The following is a 24,805-nucleotide window of genomic DNA, read 5'->3' on the forward strand; positions in this document are numbered from 1 at the left end:
GACGGTCAAAAACAGACTTGTGATAAAAGTTAGCTACCACTTCACCATGGAATGACACCAGCATAATCAATTAAAAAAAATAATGATCAACTACCTGAAAATTGTTATGTAGTTTTATGAAATGTGGGAAGTTTATCTTACAAATAAAAATCAACAAAGCAAGCTAAAATGGAAAATTTAATTCTTAATGAGTAGGAAAGAGAATTAAAACCAATTTTGTATTAAACTTTTTATTAAAATTGAGTTTTTACATATTTAAAATATTTTTATCCAAATTACACAATATTTAAGAAAACAATTTTATGCAAGTGTTTGCTTATAATGTGTAAAATTATTACTGAGCAATATATAGCAATATATACCATGATCCAAAAATGTAGCTCAGGACACTAGAATACCTGAGTTTTCAATAGGCTGGTTTTCCAGATGTCACTGATTCTTACAGTTTTATTTCATAATGTATCTGATCTCATATAAAGAGCACTTCTTTGGTTGGCAGAAACTGCACTGAAGAGGAAGATCAATTGGAAATATATTCAAGGCTTATCTTCAGAATCTTCTCCCAAGTGAAGATCCACTGTTTGAGATGTCAGGAAGGACTCCCAGGTAGCAAGGCACTTAAAGAAAACAGATACTTATGAATAAGGAATATGGATTTTTGGTAAAACTGGTAGCTAAGGAGAAAACAGGAAAAGACTTATATCTATCTACATCTATATCTACCACAAAATGCTTCTGTGAGGAGTTACAGTGAGTAATAAATTCCTAGACAGATCAATGATATATTGTTAGCCAACATGCTGAGCTACAAATAAATACCACTCTTGGATAATGACAAGCGCACACTGCAAGCATCACAAGTGTACATATTAGCATAAGGGATGACACGGTAAGAAGTCTTCCATTAATTATGCTCTTCTTTAATTTCTCCCTTCACATACAGGCAAAGATATCTTCCAAATAGACTGCATCAAATTAAAAGGAATGCAACATCAACTGTCGGTTATAGTTCCTTAGCAATCTCTAAGGATTCATACTTGGAGATCTAATATCCTTTCTCAGTTAAATTAAATCAAACCCATTTGTTTCTAAACACTCAAAAAGTCACAGATTTTTCTGTGTACTAAGGAATAGAATCAAAGGGAGGAGGGAAAAAATGTAGCTTTTCTAGGACAAACATATACCTCTCCTGATGGCAAAACATATTCTTAATTTTGTGAACAGTTTTTCGTTTTAGAAACCAATATTATATATTAGCATCAAACTACTTTGATAAATCCTCTTTGGCTCAAGTTGATTTGTATGAATGTTTGTAGCGCAGAACACAAAAAGTTGCTTGGCAAACCATTTTAAATTACAGGTGAATGTTAAGATGTCAGTTCACAGAGAAAACCTATGATTAATGATTGTTGTGTGCACCGTCAGTCAGCACCCAAAGCTTTCAAACTTTCCAAGTTTCTGTCACCTAGAGTGAGCCATTACAAAGGTGAAAACATTCAGTGCTGCCACTATGTTGTGGTAGCTTTATCACTTTTGATGCTTCAGGAAAACATGAAATTGTGCATGCTTTCATGAAATTTAGTTTTCTTACCCAAATAGCTGTTAATACAGAAGAGTAACACACCTTAATTACTACTTCCTGTACACAATCTTTTGAAGAAGAATCTGCAAAACTGATATTAAATAAGTCTTCTGAACATCTATAGAGGAAAGCATTTATCATATTAAATACCGAACAGCACGCTCCATCTATTCAAGCTTAATATTAATTCCAATTGCTCTGAAAATGGCATTGTTCCTTGTGTGAAAAACTAAGCTATTTAAGCTATAATATTTTACTATACCTGAATAAAATAAAATACACAGCATTCATCATTGCTTAGCAGAAGTGAAAAGGTTGATAGGTGAAGTTACAGCTTTTGTCTTATCTGACATATTTATAGGAAAAACCTTCAAAATTTAGCCATGAAATCTCTATTTATTAATAGTGATAGATGTGTCATTGTCACAAAAGCCCTGGATTCCATGATTTTCAGGATTGTTTTTTTTCTTCTAAAGTGACCAAGTCTTGGTATTCCTGGATACCTGCAAGCAAGTAGGTGGGATGGTGAAAAGGTCACAAGGAATCTCAACAGAAAATCCCAAAGGCTGGGACACAGGGAAGCACAGGAGGACAAAGCAGGGGGATGGATGAATGACAACACAAATGACCAGGATCATGGATTCATGAAAAATGAAGGAAACCTGGTCTCAAAAGAATGACATTGTAAGATATAAAGGGTTAGTATCGAAATGCCCAAGAGAGCAACAAAAGAAAATATTTAGGAGCCTTATTCTGTATGGATCCTTGATTACTACAGAACATGTCAGTGGCTCTATGGTTTGTATTTATTCACAAGGTGGCTTAGATCATCCCTTGTGCTAGAGACCCCCTGTGTACAGCGTCCCTCTGACCCTTTTTTGATCATTCCCTGCTGACAAAGTCCCTTACTGATTCCCACTTTCTCTGCGGCAAGCAGTAACCCTGTATTTCCATTCTGGAGATAGGCACCTCAATTTCAAAGGAGGGAGGGGAATGAAACCATTAGATAGGATTCATGTGAAGAGCTGCATTTCTGTGTTGAATGACTAGACTGGGGAAAGGTTACTTTGAGATGGCGAAAGAGTGCTGAATACGAGGAGAGAAACAGCAGAAACAGTGCTAAAGGGGAGCAGTTGGTGCCAGTTGATTTATGGGTGGAAATTAAGTTTGGTTTTGACATTCTGTGTAAAGTCCCTAATAAATGGAGTTGTTATAGATTCTCTCTCTCTCTCTCTCTCATGTACAATATCACAGCAGCTGAGAATATCTGAGATACTTGAGTTGGAGGCTTCCTCTTGGTGTAAAATGACCAGGGGGTGGCTACTTGCCGGGTGCTTTCCAGTGATGATCCTAGATTCTGGGATTTGTTTCCCCACCATGGTTCACCAGTGCCAAGACTGGCTTATCTTCATGGAATGTTGCAAGGCACATCTATTTTCCTAAACTTTTTCTGGGGATTGAGAGGGCTGCTCAGTCAGGATGTGTGCTGAATGCTATTTACTGAAGTCTTTTTTGATACTAGATCACTGCTTTTTTAATTGTTTTAGATTTTGCCCATGTGACTAAAGACTTCACAGTACATACATCTGAGTAACTTCAATAAAAAAATAGCAGTGTTGGTTGGAAGATAAAAGTGACATTGTATTACCACTGCAAACTGAGACAAAACAGGTTTTTAAACTAATTCACACTACATTTGCTCTTTTTTTTTTGTTTTTTTTTTTTTTTTTTACAGAACCAGTCCACTGAAGTCTTTTCAAGTAAAGATGTAAAGATCTTTTAGTTATGTATATTTATTCTCATTTATGTAACAAAAATTCATTTCCCAAAATATAGGAATTACTGTGGCTCATTTTGTTGTCAGACATCACTGTGGTGCTACAGCTGACAAGATTTATAATTAACCAACACAAAACTAGGTCTCTATGCCTTAGGCTCAAGCTTTTTATACTGTGAAACATGAACTACATAAAATCACATTACTTTAAAAATATGTACTTTAGCCATTCTTCTAGACTTATTTTATTTAGTTCTTCTGGTAGAGAGAAAAAGGAGATTTCTAAATAAAGGATCATCAACAGGTTTCAACCAGGAAGACAGAAAAAAAATGTTAATAGGAAATTTAATTTGTACTTATAAGGCTTGTCATTTCGAATGCAATTAGTCATAAAACTACTGTATATCACACCAAAAAGCTAAATATGCAAAAATGAAGCTACAAGATCTTAAGTAATGCTACTTTATTTAAAGCTAAAATTAATGTGTATTTCATTAGAGCACTGAGTTATATATTTATATTGAATTATTTTTAGCAACAACACTGAAAAGGTCTCCATACTGCACAGTTGGATGTCTAATTCATGATAATATATAAAAATAGAATGCACAATAATAATGGCAGGAGCAGCATGAAGTATTTAAAGATGCATAATTGTTTTCATTCCCATTCCCCCTATTTTCAGGCTAATGACATTGGCTAATGACATTCTTAAAAAAATCATTTTTGGGGGGTGATGTTTTCTAGGCTGAGTTTCTATTTCTTTTTATAGAGGATTGAGCATGTACAGTTCAGCAGTTCCTGAGCACAAAAAAGAGTGAGGGAGACAGAGGGGTAGGAAAAAGCCACTTCCTATTATAAACAAAAGAGCTTTGCTTTTAATTCCTATAGCTGAAATGACTGGAGGTTGGAAGGTGAAATCTGGCATCCAAATCGCCCTCTTACAGGAGAGTATCCTGTCTTCTGGAGGAAAACAGATTTTGATTTAACCAAGTTTGGAAAGTTAAAAAAAAAAAAAAAAATCACACACAAAGCATTTGTTAAGCTTATAAAGTGGACCGCCTAAGGTAGGAGGTGAAGCACGTGCATGTGCAGCTAACATAGCTATGCAAGGATATGACCAACCAAATGTGTCAATATGAAGACATTCAGGGTGCACTACAAATCATTTTGCAAAGGTTTTTCCTAGGAAGAGAAGGTTGAATAAAGATTTGGAGTTGGAGAGAAGTTACTTTGTTAGGTATGTGGCTTTTTTGGCCCATTTTTGCATGTGTTTGACTGTACAGCACATTGGGTTGTGGACAGAAACTTTTTTATAAATTTGAATCAATAAATAAGAGATTAGCACAGAACATTATTTAAATTCTCCGAGAACAGCAAGCAATGTTAGTACTGGTAAGGATCTCACTATCCTATCAAAGATAAACTAGCTCTGCTTCTGACTAATCTGCAAAGGCTGAACAGGATTACAGTAGTTTGACACATGAAAAAAGTAAAATTAGAATCTATCTTTTAAAAGAAAGGCTCATTCGTGCAGAAGGAAAAATATTTCTCTCAGTGCCAAAATTAATTAAATATCACTTTTCATTGTACATTATGAAAGGAATTCTACCTCCACTCAATGGAGTGTCCAACACACACTGGAAAACACAAGCTCTGGGACATACAGTCATTTGGTTCCACAAATTTTTCTGGCCTTCAGATTTTGTTGCAAAGCCCAGCCATTTTACTCAGGCTTTTCCAGAAGAAATGGGTTACCAAGGCTCTTTTTCTTTTGATGGCAGAAGAGAGTGGCAGTTTTGTTAATGTGTTTTTAATTTTGTTGGTACTAGAAGAGATTGTGAGAAAAAGCATGTGAGGAAAACAAACAGGAGTAACCGCAGTAGTTCTTTGAAGCCAGAGTTCAGTACTTCCAGTTATCTGCTTTGCTTTCCCTAAATTGTATCATGTGATCTTTGAATTTTAGATGTATTAATAACATAAAATAAAATGTTGTGTAGTGACTTTTTTGGTATCTTGTTTTATTTTACTAAATATATTTTTTTTCCAGTATGGCTGTGAAGAACTTTTGTACAGAATGAGAAAATATTTAACTGACATTTCAATCAACCATAATCAGTTCTAAGCTATAGGTGACTTGCCCAGCTGTAAACTCCACCTTTTGGACACAAAAACAACTTTATGTTTCCAGTATTTTGCAACTGGTCTGTAATCTAATAGACGATACCTAGTTGGCTCCTGTGCTCAAGTCAATGGAGATACATATGGGTGCGAGAAATCTGCCTGTATCACTCCAAATGCAGGATCAGGGCTCTGTCCACTGATCCCACCTATATAAATTCCTTAAAAGAAAAACTCATTTGTTACAATTCAGGAATAAAACTACTGTAATAAAAGATTTTTTTAAATATCTGTTCGTTTCAATATCTCCATCAAATGGAGAAAAATCTCTCTACATTAGACCAGCCATTTTAGTGATGAAAATTTTTAAGTAGTTTACATTTTGTAATTACGTATAATGATCTGAGTATTTCACTGCACCACACTTTTTCTTTAGTCAGGACAAACCAACACTCCACAACTAGTAACATCAAAAAAGTGCCAAATGTCAAAAGATTAAGCTCAGGCACTTCTGCTTTGCAACTATCAACATGCTTAAAGATTAAAGGAAAAGCAAGTTTTGCACTCTTCACTTCAATCATATACTAGACGCCTGTAAGGGTAATTTTATTGTTAAGTTCTTTGTTGGTTTCTGGCATTAGAAATACCCGGTTCTGACTTTCCTGTTTTTGATGAAAGAACTAGGTTCAATGTTTTGAGGACCTGGATGCTGATTGGATTTGGACTTACTATAAATGTTGTATATAATCCCCACCCGCACCCCCATCCATCTCTCTAAATAAATTCTTTCAGGCATTATAATGAGGCAGAAAAGGGTACACAAACCATTTCAAAAAAATAATTTGCAGGTCACCAACAGTGGTGCATTCCTAGGACATCTTCACGGGAAAGGAAAAGTGGCTTACAGATTCCTGTATGCCCGAGATATCCACATGCTCCTCATCGCACCCAAACTTCTCAAACAAATCAAAAAATTTCTGTATAAAAAGAGCGTTGTAAGAAATTACCTAAAAATGCCCTAATTGTTCAGCTATATCAGTTTGATAGTACTTAATACAGACAGTTTTGTAAAGGCCTCTGATATTTAAATATTTAAATTAAAGTCCTAACTAAACTAAGACCATTTCTTTTCATGAAAGAGAACCCAGGGACTGTATCTTGTCTCAATTTATCTACAAGTTAACAAGATATTCCTTCATGGTTAACATTTGTACATATTCTTGATGTAGTCAGAAGTAACTAGATGACTGAAAAAGAAGAGGATACCAAAAAACTTTAATGTCTGATTTCAGCAAATACTTTGATCTTAATATGTAACAGCAGATCGTCAATGTCCATGCCTCCCACGGACAATATGTTAATTACGTGGACCTGATTATCATGAGTTCTGTCTTTTCAATTACATTCCATTGCAATGATTTGTAAAATCAGGACACAATCATCCATTCAGAGTAAGCCACAAAAAGCTCAGAAAAAGGAGATTGCAAAGTATCAAAATTGTATTAATAAAGGAAACAAATTATTTCTTTCCCAATTAACAAATAGTTTATTGGGCTGCAGTACATTTTTCAAAGTAAAGAGAAGCTTTTAAACAAAAAACAAACCAAAAAAAAAAATGAAAAAAGCACACAAATATCTAGCCTACCAGGATTCTTACAAAATGTGCACTGAGAACAATACCATTTTTGATCATGAAGAAGCTTCGCAGAACACTCCGCAAACCTTGTGAAATGTTTTCTAGTTCTCCTTATAAATAAGTGTATACACTCTCTTTAATCAGAAAGTGTATATACTTGTCAAAGGAGGTCATAACAAAGAAGATTAGAAACCATATTTGCTGATAAAAGTCTTGGGATGACACTGTTTGCTTTCTTTCTAGATTAAGGGATTGTTATGTAAAGTACCAATGTAGTACACCATTATATAAAGGACACAGCTTAAGTAGACTTAATTTTTTTTAAAGTATATAATGTATTCTCCCAGTAATTTCCCCAAAATTTTATCATCACTATTTTTTGTTGATTTTGTTGCTTGTTTGCAATTTGAAGGATATAAGAGATCTTTCCTAGTTCATAAAGCACTGGGAATACAGTTAATTTGTAAAGATGAAAGAAAAAAAAATTAGTTTTCTTTTATACAAAATCATTTACATGAGTGAGTGTTTTCAGGGAAGCATCCTCATGCAGCCCCAGTAAAAGGTTTTCCCAACTGAAACACTATAGCTCACATTGAACAGAAAAAAAATATATGTTCAAATTTTTGTGCTCAGTAAAACAAGACTGCCCTCTATTGATGATGAACTTAGGATCAGCATGCTTGGGCTCAAGTAAAATACATACCGTGTATACTGGCCAATTAAACACCAATTTGACAAAATATTGAATTTGAACTTAACACGTTCAAATGAGGATACAGACAATTATTTTTAAAAACAATACACTGACTTCCAAGAGGAATTGAAATAAATAAAAAGTTATAAAAATAAAACAAAAAGGTGTGTTTTACCTGTTCATAATAGTGGATATTATTTTCGGCCACATTAAGAAATGCTGTTTTCATATCATGTTGCATGTTTTGTTTCCATCTATCCCAGTCAGCTTTCAGAGCATTATTGGCACATTCCACTTTATCTTCAAGATTTCCAATCTCTTCTGTAAGCTAAATAAAAATATTAAATAGTTTAAGTTATTTAGAGACAGTCATTATTTAAAATGTGCTTGAAACCTGGTGGTCATAGTATAGAAAGCTGAACAGAATACAAGACCATAGCATAATATTAAACTCAGGGTGAAGAAAGTCCTGTGCTTCATTGTTAATCTTGGATTTTATACAAACCAAGTACCTCAATACAACTTCTAAACTACGACTATGACACAAAATCAAGACAAGAATTAAACTGTTACCAAAAATAATCTTGTCAATTGCAAAGTTAGTCTTTGGTACCACATTATTTGCACTTAAGAATAGAAATGGATTTCCTCCCTGCCAAAAAAAAAAAAAAATACAAAATACAAAACTACACCCACCACTACATCTCTGCGGGATGCAGAATGCAATTATCCAAACTGGAATTTGGCCAGGCCATCTGAGAAAACTGTGCTGGGGTCTTTAATGTTTTTGCACAATTGTGATCTCTATTTTCTCTGGAAGGCAATTCAGAAGGAAGGAAATGTAACTTTTATGCAGGAACTTTCCACTTTCATGTATTGCACCTTACAATCTGACTGAGGAACTAATAAGTGCGGGAGAAAAAAAAATTAAAACAAAGGTCTTTGCTGCAGGCTAACTTTTCATTTCTGCAGAAGCCTTCTCAGGGAGCCTGGATCTGCAGCCTTCAGGCTGGGGAGCAGACAGTTTCTTCTAATTACTATAGATGCCAAAACTGAGTGTTGATCCTGGTGAAATATGAGACATTTAATGGGATAAGGTCTTCTACCTAATGAGCCATCTAGCCCTTCCAATAACTGCTCTTACCTTTGTACCTATTGCAATTTCTGAATCAAGCATGATGAATCTGGCTGGCAGCAAATATGGTAACAGATAAATTTACAGTCATGGAGCAAATTACTATTCTGGGATTGCACAATGACCATTGGTAATATACACTCTTTTCTGAAGTAAGGATTTTTTGTTGGTGGTGGTTTGTTTTGTTTAAGAGATTAGGTGCAAGTTCTTATCTTGATAGAATTTTTTTCTGCTGATTCTTCAATGAGTGAAGTGACAAGAATGAGAAAACTGAATACAAGTAACAGGAACTTATTGAAGAAAAACAAATATACAAGTTATCCCAGTAGACCCCAATGAGCCAATGTTCTATATTTAGCAGGAGCACAGATGAAGATGAGCTCTATAGTGGCTTAGCTGCAATTCTGCAAGATTGAAACTCAGCTGTGCTCTAAGGACCTGGGAAAGTCAGGCAGAAATATTGCCATTAATGCAGCTGGTAGTTTCAGCCAGTACTAGGGGAAACTCCACCTCCTTCTGTTCCCTTCATGAGGCAGACCCCATTTATCAGACATCCTGTGTCTCAAACACTCTGCCCTGTTCTCAGGTCAAGAGCTCCATTGGTGTAAAGTTGAATAATTCCCCTGAAGCTAAGAAGCTCAAAGGGCAAAAGCTCTTGTTAATCTGAACCTCCAAAAGTTTGCAATAACCATTGAGGCCTTTAGATAATTAGGGTTCAACTGTAATTTAACATGCACAGCATGTGTATGAATCAAAATTCAGACCACACCACAGAGTATGGAGAGCTTGAGGTGTGCACCCACTACTCTAAACAAGCCATGAAGGACACTTGTTCTGATATAAGTGGTGCCTGTGGCACAGCATACTTCTTTAGAACCTCAGTAAGTGACCCTGTTTGAAACCCTCACAGACCAAGAGACTGCATCTGCCATCCTAAGACTCTGTGCTATGTCTTTGGGTGCAAGTAGCACATGAAAATCCCTTGCTGTAAGAAAAATACTGCCTCTGTAACCAAGTGGAGACAACCTGAATTAGCCAAGCAGCCCACTACCTGGAACATTTCCATTATACAAGACTATGTGGAAATTTCTCTTTGCTTCCCATATATTTTCAGCATGCACTTCACCAGTTCTTTATGATACAAATGGTTGGGCACATTATGAGGCTGCTACCATCAATGCTCTCATGATTTCGCCTCTTGCTTCAACCATCTCAAATAATCAGTAACAACAAGATGATCTGTGAGGCAATGCCATAAAGAGGACATCTAGAGCTATTGTATCAATAGTCATGGACATGATTCTACAGACCAATCAATCCATCATTTTGCTGGGAATACAGCACACTCCCTATCATCATCTGGAATCTATCAAGTTCTGTCTCAGAGACCAGACCATCAAAACAGGTCCTTCTTCCTGATGGATAGGAGCCCCCCCAGGACCAAACTGTAGAACATAAAGGTTGGTATGTGTATACAAGTATAATCCTCACCTTTCTGACCTCCAATCTCAACTCAAGAGTAGATCCACAGTGGGGCAAGCTATAGGAGTAGAACCATATTGCCACTCATAGCAGCCATAAACTCCTGGAAGGAACATCTTCTGAAAGATATTGACATCACTAAGCCTTACCAGCCATTTCCCCTTGCACAGCACCTTTAATCACCTCCTTTCCCCATTCCAATATTTATACTTGAGATAAATGTACTTAATTAGATCCAGTCTCTATGCTGGAGATTGGATCCTCCTCCCCAGGCTCCTCTTGGTTCATGACTCACTAAATACCCAGCTAACACCAATACATAAATAATAGTTCTACAGGACTGAACATCCACCCGGTTCAAATAATGAACAGCAGTAATTCTATACACCATCAGCAGCATGACACAAAACACAAGACCACAGTCAGTTAATAGCCTTGCTTCCAAAACTTCACTATGTGGTGAAGCTCAAGGAACCAAAATTACTCTCTTGGCCACACCCTGTATGATCTAATTGTGTTTTTCAAAAACACTAAAGCAGACTTCCTTAGAAATTAAAATGTAGGTAGAATGCCAAACCCCTTACACCCCGCTTTTTTTTCCTCTTCAAAATACCACGTATTTTTAATTGATGGTTGCATTACGGGAAGACAGTTGAATGAACTGGGCACCATACATGAAAAATGAATTTTCTATCTCATAAATAGGCTGGGCAGAACTCAGTTAGTTTTTTATTTGTTTGGTTGTAATTTCAAGAGATAATATCTATTTTTATTTTTAAGCATTTTTTATTTGTATCTATTTTAATTTTCTCAGTTATATGAAATTATGGGTTTTAAGCTTTTTTTTATTTTTATCAGTCTGAATTTTCACAGTTGAAAGAGATGTCAGACAGTAACTGTTTAATGACAGCAGAAGCTGTATGTAGTGATCTCAAAACGTAAAGCCACAAATCAGGGAATGCAGAGCTGCAGCTTCATCTCCAGTCCTAAGCATCACAGAACAGACTGGTCCAAACCCATTGTCCCACAGACATCAGCTGGAGTTTTGTTGGTGGAAGATAGAGGCTGTTTATCACACATTGTTCTGAGACATCCTGGTTTCACTGACGCTGCACTGGGATTGGTGGCACAAATCAGCAAATTTTAGTCTTTACAATCAGGATTTGTAATAGGAGTGTGCTGGGGGATGTTACTGTAGGGTACAAAATAGGGTGCTGAGAGGCCACCCCACTACTGAGTGGCTCTGGCCCAGGGATGGTAGATGGCTCCCTGCACTCCCAAGCCAGTGAATGAGTGTGGCTGCGACCGCAGGGCAGCATGAGGCTCCATGTGTGGCCAAGGGGCCTGAGGTACCACATCCCTGTGGGAGGCTGCAGTAGTCCTGGCTGGGCAGAGCAGAGACCCCCAGCCACAGGGAGGCCAATCCACTGCTGAATGGTTCCAGCCCAGGGGTGGTGGATGGTCCCTTCAACTCCCAGCTGGTGAGTGAGTGAATGGGGCCATGACAGTAGCGTTGCAAGGGGCTTCCTGCCCAGCCGAGGCCCCAGGATACCACATCCCTGCAGGCACTAGGTGTGTGTGTGGGGGGGGAACTGCACTCGCCAACTCTATTAATGAGCATTTTTTTTCCATCAATTTGTGTGTGTCAGTTGAAAACATGGTTTACTGACAACTAACAATTTAAATAAAATCCTTCCAAAACTACTAGTTTTAGGTGCAACAGCTTAGGCTGTCCTGGCTATCTGTGGCTGATGACATACCTTTACTTGTGTGGCACTTTCTAGGAATGTTGAATATTCTTGCAGTAATGCATATGCAGTCTTCATTTAAAAAAAAAAGGCGTGTTCTTAAATCAAGTTTGCTAACTTGCATTAACTTCATAGCAGTGAAGACACAGAAATTCAACTTTTAACTCGGGTTAGTAACTCAAGTTCAACCCCAGGCCACTACTAGGCTTTAACTTGAGCTGCTAACCCAAGTTAAAAAGCAGAGTTGCCATATCTTCACTGGTATTTTAACCCGAGCCAGCTAAACACTGGCTAAGAACACACTCTTTTTTTGCAGCGAGGACCTACCCTTAGGGCTATATTCTGCCTACAGATATGCAGCATACACATCTTCCAGTGAAGTCCATGGGAGAGTCGGAGCCGCAAGTGTGTCAAGGCCAGGATTTAGACCTTAAGGCAGTATGTTCCATTTGATCATTTTGACTACGAAGCTTAGAATCTATTTGAAACATACCAGAAAATAAACCAAGAACCACCATGCACTTTAGCAGACAAATTCTGAAGCCAAACAAGCCAGCCATGACAGTAGAAACCAGGGAATAAAGGCCTGGTCTCTAAACAGTAACGTGAACACAGTATGGTACCGATCTACAAGATACTTTCTTACTGTTATAATTTATCCTCACAATAAAACTTGGCTATGCACATATTTTGTTTTGCCAGTCTTACTGAAGCAAGTAGTTTGATAGCTTAAGTCTCTTACAGAGTGATCCCAGCAGAAAACCATAGAGTTAAACAGACATTGCATGATTCACCAAGAACTCATATTCCAGACTATGGCCAGGGGAGAAAGTTAGTTCACTGTACAAAGCAATGGTTACTCCCAACAACAAAGTCTTTATTTGAACTACAAGTTTCCACAGCAAAACCACTCAACACACTGAAGAATACATAATACACACTGAACTAACCCAATTATAAACACACAATATAGCTTTCTTCTAAAAAAAAAATCATTTATTTCATTCAAGAGTTGCATGAATTTCTATTTAGCTTTAAGGGTAGCACGTGAATTAGAGAAAATGGTTTATGTTGCATACTAATATTAAACCCTTCCACCCTAGTATTAAAGTAAAATATACAGCCCAAATACAATAAAGGGAATGTCAGGGAGTTATAAAGCCTGTGGTACTAGTTCAAATCCAGACCTGAACAGTAGAACGACAAAGCTATCATTTAATGGTTATCTGATGGTCTAGGCTAAGTAAATTTCTGGTGTCAGTTCAGGCCAATCTAACACCTCACCAAGTAACAAGGTATACTAATTAGCACATTTGTTAGCAATTCCAGGAAAGAGGCCAGGAATTACATAGGTACGAAGACTGAGGTCATCTCTCCAGAACAAGGCTGTGTTACATTAGAGGGCATGATAGGGACAACTGCCAACATCTGTAAATTCTACAAATAAAACTAGGATTCTGGAGGACACCAAGTTCCCAACCGACAGCGGGGTTACATGCTCTCTCTTGTGAATTAGAGGTTTTTTAAAATAATGCAAGTCTTAAAATTTTAGGCCCTGGAAGCTAAACATATTTTTCAGACTGTTCCTAAAGCTCTGTTCTCCTACCAGAACAGAACACCCACTGAATCCTGTATTTTGTTGCAATGCAATGTTGCATGAATGTGTTTTTTCATCATGCAATGAAAAAATTCAAAACACCAGCATAGGTACATGTAGTGCAACTGAGCACAGGATGGGACACAGCCATATTATGCTATTCCTGTAGGGTTCCTCGTTCCCTCTGCTCAATCTTGTCCAAATAGGTTTAACATTTTTCTATCCCTACTTCCTCATCCGGTCAAGCGTGGTGGCACGCGCCTGTAATCCAAGCTATTGGGGAGGCTCAGGCTGGTGATCACTTAGGGGTTCTGGGCTGCAGTACCCTATGTTGATCGGGTGTCCGGTGCCACTGACATTCTGGCCAGCGGATGGCTGAAGGACTGGCTAGAACACCAAAAATGATGTGTTGTGATCGGCGCCCTCTCTGTGGGGGCTGATGGACCAGGTGATCAAGGTGACTTCCTCATCTAATGCCTCAATTCCACCTCTTACTGAAAGATGGAACTAAAACTGTTGTGGCTGGTAACTGCCTATTTGCCAGTGGAACACAGAAGCCAACTTTTACGCGGTAAATAAGCACCCCAACTTTCACAATAAGCCAAAAATCAAGCTAATCCCATTTCAAAACAAGGCCAAAACAAGCCAATCCCTAAGAACCCCAACACTCAATGTGACTAGATTCCCCCAGCGTGAAGTCTGGGACTGTGGTGGACCCGGTGTGCACCCCTGACTCTCTCCCCTGCTTGCTGCCAGGAGCCGATAAAAAGAAAAGAAGCCAAAAACTAGCTTACAAGCCAATTAAACAAGCCTGATTTCTGCATTTTTTTCACGGGTTTGGCATGTCTGCAGTGGAACCTTGCAGAGGTACTGCCAGGATAGGAGGAGAGGAAGCTTTCAGATGATTAGAAGCACCCAAAATAGTGTGTACTAGTGGCCAGAGGGGAGCAGAACACCAAAAAAGAGTTTCCCATTTGCAGTTACTATTTAGAGGTATCTGGAAAAGAAGCCAAAAACCTAGGACTATTCTGGTCCAAATGGAACTGCTGCTAATTAAGTATGTGGGGGGAGGGTTGAATTGCAAATGCTATGATTGGTCTGTGATTGGCACCTTGTGACAATTACTAAATTATCTTTTTAAAACAAAATTCTAGTGGTTGTTCCTACACTTTACAGCTACTGGAAAAAAAAACATAGTTCTCTTAAAATAGATTCATTAATGTTAAACAAAAAAGTGATTTGTTTCTTTTTCTACATAACTAAATGAAATACTTCAGAACAAATCAGAGTTTCGCCAGAAAACCAAATATTAAGGAATGAAAGATTAAAATGGTTAGAGTTCAGTTTGAATTAGTCAAGCCCTTTAAATTACACGAAAGCATATGTATAGCTGAATCAAATACACAGTAATAAACTGAAGCAAATACAGACATTATACAACAAAGTAAAAAACTGAAGTGAGAGAATGATGGAACACTTAAAACAATTCACTTACCACAATTAAATTTAATTATAAAAAAGACTAATGTACTTCCTAAAAATGATTTTCTGCAAAGTTGAATTAAAAAATGTAAAAATTACTGGTATATCTATAAAAAAATGAAAAGAAAAGAACAGGCATTTCAAGAGTTCTCTAAACATACATATAAGACCCCAAACCTACCAATATTTATGCACTGAAGTAGTAAACCTAACAGGGGTACTCATGTACTCAAGGACCTGATCCTGAAAACACTTACACACATGCTTAACTTTACTCACAGGAGCGATCAATGAGACTCAGAATGAGATTGCTTAAAAACACATCCATAAGAATCAGGGCTTTAAATAACAGACATAATGTATAGCTATGACACTCACTTTTTCCCCTCAGTGACTACTGCAAGAGATTTCTGGGGGAGAGGTGGAGGGTGAGAGGAGAGTATTATTTGTCATATTGCAAGATTAGAAAGAAGTGTGAGAGTATAAGATGAAACTCATAATTTATCAAATTAAAAACAAAACCTAATGCAAATACAAAGACAGCACAATAGATTTACAAAAACTAAACAAACCCAAATTATCAGTGCTAAAACTGCTAAAATTAGCGTTCCTACAGCAAGGTTCACAGGCATACTACACATATGAAACAGTTTTCTCCCCCTTTTCGTATGCACATGATTTATTATATTATTGTTTGTATATTTAACTATATGGCCACAAAATAAGACAGACATATCATGCATTTTAAGGAACACTATATGAACTTTAGCTTTCACATGTCATGGGTGAAATCCTGGACCCATGACTTAATTTGAACTGTATGTCCTTAAATGTTGCATTCATAGTTTTGCTGTCAATTTCCTTATTTAAAAAAAAAAAAAAAGGAAACCCCCCACAATATTGCCTGTGGCTAACATTAGCATTTAAATTGTCCCAATTAATTACCTCAGTGGAGCTGAATAGGGTAGAGGTACGTTCATGCCTTTGCCACTGCTATTTGGCTGAAGACAATATTTTGTAAAGCTCCGTTTGGAAAAGAGCAGCACAGGATCACGTTGTGATACCTGAATCTCTGTAGCAGAATGGCAGAAAATTAATACTTTTAAAATGAAAGCTTAGAATCTGAAAAATATTGTAAAAATACAGCAAAAGTTAGAAGGGGCCCAATACTGAAGGAGCTCTGATTTCCCCCTTATTTCCCACCTCAAAACCAAGCATGCAGAGTTAACTACTAAATAACTTAAACTTGGGATAGGTGATGGATTGCTATGTTCTCTACAAGCTACAATTCATTAATCACTAACTGACATATAAGGAAGTATACCAGAGCAATACCTTTTTTCTACCTTATGAAACTTTGATTTCAATATATTGTACCATGTTTGGCAACGTGTGGCACTAAAATCTAGTTTCTGAAGGAGGAATAATCCACTTGACAAAAGCATTGCAAGAGATGGGACTATCCCTCAAAAATAAATAAATAATATAATGTTTCTGGTTTAAAAGATATTTTGAAGATGCTGAAGCAGTTGCTAAAGCAAAAGGGATGAGGACAAGATGAAGCTGATCTAAACCAGTTACTGACAATCACGAAGATACCACAGAACCAATCAACCAATAAACAAACAAAAGGAGGGAGCTAGAGTGCAACAATCTGAATCTCACACATTACAGAAGAAAAGAAATTGGCAACAAAATCCAAATGGCTACTGTTGAAAGATATAAAAAGTTGAGCCTAGAAATCCTGTAGGGCCCAGCTACCTTTAGTATATTACCGTAAATGGGAAACAAAACATTCTATGGTAACTCTGTATTCTAAGCTAAGGAACACAGAAAGTGAACAGAAGTAGCCGCCAGAATATTTCTGCTTTAAAAGCATTGTCTTTTAAATGAGTTACCTTAAGGATTACGTGCATTCTTAGCTTTACAATTTATTCATTTATGGACGTTTAATATGTTTAGCAACAGATAAAGAGATCTTTATTCTGAGTATTGAACGAAATATAGATGCTTGAAAATTAGGCCTTAGGAATCTAGAACATTTACTGGCTAATTAAAGAAACGCAATAAATACAATACTTTACCTGTAGTACTTTTAATAAATATATTTACATAACACTCTAAAATCAAATAGTATAAGACTCCATAACATAAGTGATAAAATTAAGAAGCTATGATTATTTCAGTGGAACTGGTCAAAAACATCTGATGCACTTCCTCAGCTGGCTTCGCAACATCACTGAGAGGTCTGTCATCTGACTTGATGCTTTCTAGCCTCTTTAGATTTCAGGCCATGTCTTTTTGGCATCAGCCCATCAGTGGGATATAAACCACAGAATACTGGCAGCAAGAGCTAATTCATTTGTTCCAACAAGATTTATAACTGCAATTTCAGCATTTTAGATTTATTTTCCAGATTTTTTTAAACAGTTATGTCACAATAAACCTTGTGTTAAATCCCACACTTAAGCTGAATTCAGTTCTCTCTTGTATGAAAACACAGCCAGGGCAGCAATATTCTACACTATTGGCTTTCTTCAGCTATATGTCGAATCACATATTGTTATGCAGAGAGACAGGGTAAATACAATGACCTTGTGTTCTTGATTTACTCAAACAGAAAACCTTAATGTCATGAAGTTCATTTGTGACTCAAACCTATTTGAATGAAATCAGAAAGCCTCAGCAGTAACAGCTGTATTGACCTCAAAATATTTTGTAGCCTTTATAATCTCCCATTTCTTAAACCATTCAGTGACAAAGAACAATTTAACAACTCATCTAAAGATTTTGCACTAGCCTTTTATCAGCACTAATGGCAGTTTGTGATTCGACATCTATGGCAGAAATGCTTTTCAAATTGGATTAGAGTTCAAGCCACTCATTGTCAGCAGAATTTTTGACCACTAGATTGCACTGACAAGTTCAATCTGACATCTGAGTGGAGATCATCAAAAGCTATATAAGATCTGCTTAAAAATAAATTTTAAAAACCATACAAAATAGAACCAAGCTCAGTGGTGGATATTAATTATAATGAAAGCACCAGAGTAAGGTGCCTTCTCAATCATAAGCTTCTGCTTTCAGGCACTTCTTTTTAACCAAAACAAACAAACAAAAAATTAAAAATCCTTTTATGCTGAAGTCACTGTTGTTAAAAACTTCAGCGTATTTTTTAAACATAATAAAAGTCTTAACCATTTAAAATTCATCTGAATATGAAAAATGTTTTATATTTTACAAAAAGAAAACCGTTCAAAAAAGTGCTATGCCTCAAGTATGCTAAATCAGTTTAATTTTAAAACTTCAAACTTGTCATTGACTTAGTTTTCATTGAGAACACACTTCCTAAGACAGGCTGAATGGTTTGTTTTGTTTATAAGTAAGACTATGTAGTGGGGCAGACTGCCCCACTCCCTGAGAGTGTGGGCTGCAACAGGCCAGTGCGCCGGCACAGACAGGCAGCCAATCAGGGCCCAGATTGGAGACCACCAATCAGGGCCCAGCTCAGCCCTATAAAAAGATTGCTCAGGAAGGAAGCAGTCAGTCTGTCCCAGGGCCTTTGACAGGGGAAGGTCTGTCTCCAGACCAGGGAGACACTCACCACGGACAGCACAGTGCTGGCCAGGCTCAGGGAGCAGAAAGGAGCTCTAGCCTGAGGCCTGGCAGGCTGCAGGCCCTGAAGGGAAGGGCCTAGTGGGTGCAAGGGGCCGTAGGGGAAGCGGCCCAGGGAAGCGGACAGACGAGGGGAGAGAAGGAGGACAGTGAGGCTGCTGCCAGAAGGTCTCTGGGCCGGGACCCAGAGTAGAGGGCGGGCCTGGGTACCCGCCTTGCAGTACACCCAGCCATCGGCCGTAGGGAGTGGCCATCATAGACTATGCCAGATCCCTGACAAGAGGGATTAGATTTTGGGGTGTGTGGTTGGACATGGTGGCTGGGGCGCAGAGAGACTGTTGATCAACCCCTCCCCCGGAAGGGGGTGAGGATGGACTAAGGGCACTGCCGGAGGGCAGTGGCTCGAAGAAGACTCCGCAAGTTGGGAGCAACGTGGGCTCAGGCGCCAACCAAGGGTGAGACAACGGGTGGGACACCACCGAGAGAGGGCGCTCCACTGGACTGAGCTAATTCCCGTAAGTCACCAGCAAGAGGTGCCAGGTGGGGAGTCCCAACCCCGTTACAGGCTAAGATTTAGTCATGGATATTTTTAGTAAAAGTCATGGACAGGTCACGGGCAATAAACAAAAATTCACAGCCCATGACCTGTCCATGACTTACTATATAAATACGCCCGACTAAAACTTAGCAGCTCCTAGGGTCTGGGGTGCTGCTGCTCTGGGGTGCCCTAGGACACCGCTGCTGGGGGCTGACTGCCTCCAGCCACCCCTGCTGACCGCTGCTTGGGTGCTCCCCGGGACCACTGCTCAGGTGCTTCTCCCATGCCAGCCGCCTGAGCAGCGGCTGGTGAGGCTGCCCCTGGGTCCGCTGCTCAGGTACTCCCTGGGGCTGCCCCTGGGTCCGTTGCTCGGGCCCTCCCTGGGGCCAGCTGCCCCAGGCTGCCCGAGCAGCAGTCAGGGTGGCTGTCATGGGGCACCCGAACAGCTGGCCCCGGGATCAGCTGCACCGGCTTTTGCAGCTGTGAAAGTCACGGAGGCTGTGGAAAATCACGGAATCCATGACTTCCACGACCTCTGTGACAGAATCGCAGTTTTATTTAGAAGGGTCCAGCCCAAGCCCAAATGGCTACACCACAATTTTACAGCCCAAGCCCTGTGAGCCCAAGTCAGCTGAAACAGGCCAGAGCGGGTGTTTTATTGCAATGTAGACATACCCATACTGTACCATTGAAGTCAGTGGGAATATTACTGTTGACTTTACTGAGAACAAAATCAAGTCCTGTGTGTGTAATTTTTCTGTGAAAGGAAATTCAGTGGAAAAAACATTTATATAAATCCTGAAATGTGGTAAGTGCTCAACAGATAAATAATATTGGGTCCCTGACTTTAAATAGAAAAAGGATGGGAGAAAAGCGATGCTACTAAAAGCAAAACTGGCTGAGTAGTAAAGGTTAGCACACATCTTGTTCATTTTACTACTATGCTTATTTATTACAGAATGGTTGGGCACAAAACATATATACACCTTATCAGGAAGTACAAAGTTTTTGGTTCTCACAGTACTCATTACTTGGTGAAGTTGCATGTATATTACAGTAGAACCTCTGAGTTATGAATGGCTCAGGAATGGTGGTTGTTTGTAACTCTGAACAAAACTTTATGGTTGCTGTTTCAAAAGTTTACAGCTTAACATTGACTTAATACAGCTTTGAAACTTTACTATGCAGAAAAAAAATGCAGCTTTTTTTTAGTAGTTTATATTTAACACAGAACTGTACTTGCGAGGTCTTTTTGGTTTTGTTTTGTTTTTTTCTCTGCTGCTGCCTGATTGTGTACTTCCGGTTCCAAATGAGGTGTGTGGTTGACTAGTCAGCTCATAACTCTGAGGACCTAGTTATGATTGTTTCAAGAATCAGAATATTGAATATTTTCATTTGTACACAGAAATTCAACAATAATGTTCTATTAATACCTCTGGTATTGGCATGTTACTGCTATTATTTTAGTTTGACTGTAGGGTCAACAAAACAACAGTGCACCAATTTTTGTAGTCAAGACTACCTTGACAACAAGAAAAAGGCGTTTAAGCTCTAATTAAGGAAAGTTCTTGGAAATACAATTCCATGTTATCTAATTGAGTGGCAATTTCAAGATCAGATTAGATCTGACCAACATCTGTGCTAAAGCTATAAACATTGCAAAGCAGAAATAAGATCTCAGCAACATGATCTTCTTATTTCTCACACATTTCAGAAGATTCAAAGAAAGAATCAGAGGCCTGAACGTTGATTAATCACACTGCTCCAGGCATTTATCTGAATTAAAATTAGGAAACAAATAGAGGAAAAGAACAGGCTGTACAGAGGATTATCTTGAAAGATTCTTTTTAAACAGAATAGATATGATCACTACTATGATGCAACATATTAACTACAAAAAATTACCCCAGTATAATAAATATTGTGACAAGGAAAATCTTTCCTTTTTATTTATAAATAGCTCTAATGCTCACAAATTCAACAAAATTGAGTTTCTTGGGCTACAAGTACCATTTTAGTATGTTAGAACACTGCATCAGGCTTTAAGAAAAATACAATCTTGAAAGAAAAAATTGCATATGTGGTTAGCCAAAGCAGCATGAATTTATGTATGGATATACCAATTGTTCTTAAACACAGAAAATACAATAAGCATTTGAGCATAATGCTGAGTAGTATGACACTTGTGAAATTAAGTGAGAAACCAGTTTCTAACAGCTTTAATTACTCATTGCTGTAAAAAATAAAAAGTGGCATTTAAAAATTATTTACATTTTAAATATTCTATTTTAGGATTTTGCACAGCTGTCCATCAAATTTTAAATATCAGCTGTTTCTCCTAACTGCTAGAGCAAGTTAGTAACTGGCTTGTGATCCTTTGAATGGGCATACACATTGCCAACATTACAAATGGCATCCATTTGGCTGAAAATTGGGCATTTGTTCAGAAATAAAATTTTAATTAAACTTTTTTAAAAAATTGCATCTGGGAATTTATTTGTATGACAGCTAATTATATAAGCTCCTACAACAGGGTTTGGGGGGGGAAGGTGTAGTTTTACTTTTTTTTCCCCCCACACTTTTGAATATGGTTCTTTGCTCACCTCTTCCCTTTTGCATACTGTTTTTCCTCTGTACTTCCTACTGGTAATCTCTATACTTCCTACTGGCAGTTCCACTAAAGCATAGAGCAATTTAGTAAGGAACTGAAATTTCATACAGCTTATAAAGAGGCAGACAATATTTCTGTGCAAGAAGGATATAAGTATTTAGGCCCCAATTCAGGACGTTGACTGTCTCACTGATTTCAAGATGTGTATTGACTTCAAAGGCACAATTCATATATATGAATAGCTTTAAATACATAAGTACCACAACTGGTTGGAAACATGCCAAAGATTTAATTGACAATGCATCAAAATCTAAACATTTTGCAGTGTTGATTCAATTTTGACTAAGATACAATGTATCTCAGGCAGGTTTCTGTTAGATCACCCAGCTCCTCAGCAGCCTGGGCTTTCAGGCTCCCACCGCCTCAGACTAATAGGTAACCAAGAACCTGGAAGCCCTGGCTCCTAAGTTCCCATTTCCTCGGCAGCCCAGGCTCACAGGTCTTCCAAGATCCATGGCTCTGAAGCCACCTGCTAGGTGGACTGGTTAGAGGCTGGGCACCCAGGGCTTCCCACTATTCACTTTCACAAAGAATTTCTAAAGGGGGGGGGGGTGCTGAAAATCAGAATGAAACCAAATTTCAAAATAGTGAAGTCTTCCACAAAATGAATTTAGCTTTCGCCATACAGCTCTAATAAACACCTTCCTAAACTTAGGCCTGAAGACCTGATCCAAAGTTCACTAAACCAGCAAATCTTTCCATTTACTTTAATGATCTTGGACCAGGCTCTTAAATCAGCAGCGCCTCTAGTTTCAACGTAGTTTTCATCCAGATTTGTTCATTCAAATATAGTAAAGATCATGTAACAGTCTAGCAATTGTAGACTTTGCTGTGTCTGAGTAATTGCAGTAAGCTGAAGATCATGCAACTACTCCACTCACTGAGCATGCTAGGACCTTTTTGGTTTACATTCCTCTATAATTAGTTTATATGCCATTTAAAAATATAGAGGAATGTAAATCAAAAAGGTCCTAGCATGCTCAGTGACTGGAGTAGTTGCATGATCTTCAGCTTACTGCAATTACTTGGACACAGCAAAGTAAACTTCCTATGTATACTAAGGAGGGAAGACAAGTGAAAAGCAGCAGAGCGGATCGAAGACAGATGCACAGACACAGTGGCAGCAAAACGAGGACAGTAAAAGATACAAGTAAAATAAATTTGTACTTCATGAAAACCAAAGGTATGTGTTGTCTCAAAAGAGACTAGAGTTCAATTACAAACTACATAATAAAACACACGTACATCATTCCAGAATATGATCCTGTAGGTATCAAACGACACCAGATAGTAATATTTCAATATGTTTAGTTCACTGTCAAGAAATCAAATGGGGAATAAAAAAAAATACACATTACAAATGTCAGAATAGTTTGAACATGAGACTTCTCCCAGCTCGTCTTTACATTAAACAGATTATGAGACGTCTAACAGAAACCATTTGTGTCAAATCTTTGCTGTGTAGACACAAATGTTGTAACTTAAGTATTTTTTTTATACTGTATAGTATTTCATGCAAAGAAACTACATGAAAACATTAAATTTAGGTTGCAAACTCAAGCACTCAAAGGTTAGGAAATGCCAGAATTATAGTTTCCACCGCAACCTTAATTTTGCCCCCTTGCATGTCCATCCTGTGCACTGACTGAGGCATGGGTCCTGTAGGAAAAATCATGTAAGCGAACACTATCATAATGCATCCATACATTGGGGCAGAATTAAAGTTTCTGGCAACTATAAATCTGGCATCTCCTAACTTTCAAGTGCTTTCACATGTCCCCAGTGGCCCATGTCCCCTCTGGGGGCACCACAAGGGGTAGGGGCTGGCTCCCCAGCAAAGCTTCTGGATTCGGAAGCCCAACTCCCCTGCATTGTATCACATGGAGCTGCAGATCCCCCAACTCTCACGTTAGGGGTGGGTGAGAGAGACAGTACTGGGACTAGGCTCTTTTTCTTTTCCAGCAACCATCCCCACATCCAACACCCAGTCCCCCACTTTGGAATAACAGCCTTGTCCTGCTGCCAGCTACTGCACTTAGCCATGTAGCTCAACTAGTAGCAGTCTGATATGGGTCCTAGGTAAGGAACCTAGTTCAGCTCTCTTCCTCCACCTGCTTCAGGTGCTCTGACAGCTCCCAAGTCAAGTCTTCTCAGTGCCATGTCTGCTGATGCTCCACTTAGGTGCACTTGGAGAAGGGGAGCTTAAAAAGATGGAGGGAGAAGTTTGCCCAGGAGCAGGAGAGGCTGCTAGGGACTGATAATGCAATCCAGTAGCAAGGGGAGCCCTGCCTGGGATTGTGGCTAGTTTCCCCTTTTCCTTCTGACATGTTCGGGGGGGCAAATAGACATTGGAAGCCTCATATAGGCAAGAGGCCACCTGTAGCAGGACCTGGGGAGCACCACCAGGGACTACACTATAGGGAATTGACCTCAAAGGTGACCCAGTAAGTTAGATGAACAGCTGGGAACATTGAGATTGCTCAGGAGTGGGGGGCTCCTGTTGGGGACCCAGGGCAGGGCTAGCTAGCAGGGTAATTGCCCAAGCCCCACACCACAGGAGGCCCTGTGAAGCTATGTTGCTTGAGCTTTGGCTTCAGCCTTGGGCAGCGGGGCTCAGGCTTCAGCTTCAGTCCCGGGCTCCAGTGAGTCACAGTCTCACTATGCCTTGGTTCCCCATATGTCAAACTGGAAAGGGCACCATACAAGTACTTCAGATAGGCTTCTGTT

The 24,805-nt window shown here is 38.6% G+C and overlaps 1 protein-coding gene across 2 annotated transcripts in view; it reads right to left on the reverse strand.

Moving 5' to 3' along the window:
• Window positions 1-226: 226 nt before the first annotated feature.
• SNX7 (sorting nexin 7) overlaps window positions 227-24,805 on the reverse strand; it is a 53,044-nt gene continuing 28,465 nt past the window's right edge. Inside the window, exons 8-9 of one of the 2 annotated variants that reach the window (XM_034779455.1) lie at window positions 7,986-8,138; window positions 227-617 (exon numbers count right to left, since the gene is read on the reverse strand). In XM_034779455.1, coding sequence (XP_034635346.1) covers window positions 537-617; window positions 7,986-8,138 — 234 coding nt within the window. In that variant the 3' untranslated portion in view covers window positions 227-536. Of the gene's footprint in view, window positions 618-6,253; window positions 6,458-7,985; window positions 8,139-24,805 lie in introns of those variants that run through there. The other variant, XM_034779454.1, reaches the window with a different exon arrangement.

Source organism: Trachemys scripta, chromosome 8 (assembly GCF_013100865.1).
Source record: "Trachemys scripta elegans isolate TJP31775 chromosome 8, CAS_Tse_1.0, whole genome shotgun sequence".
NCBI classification, from domain to species: Eukaryota; Metazoa; Chordata; order Testudines; family Emydidae; genus Trachemys; species Trachemys scripta.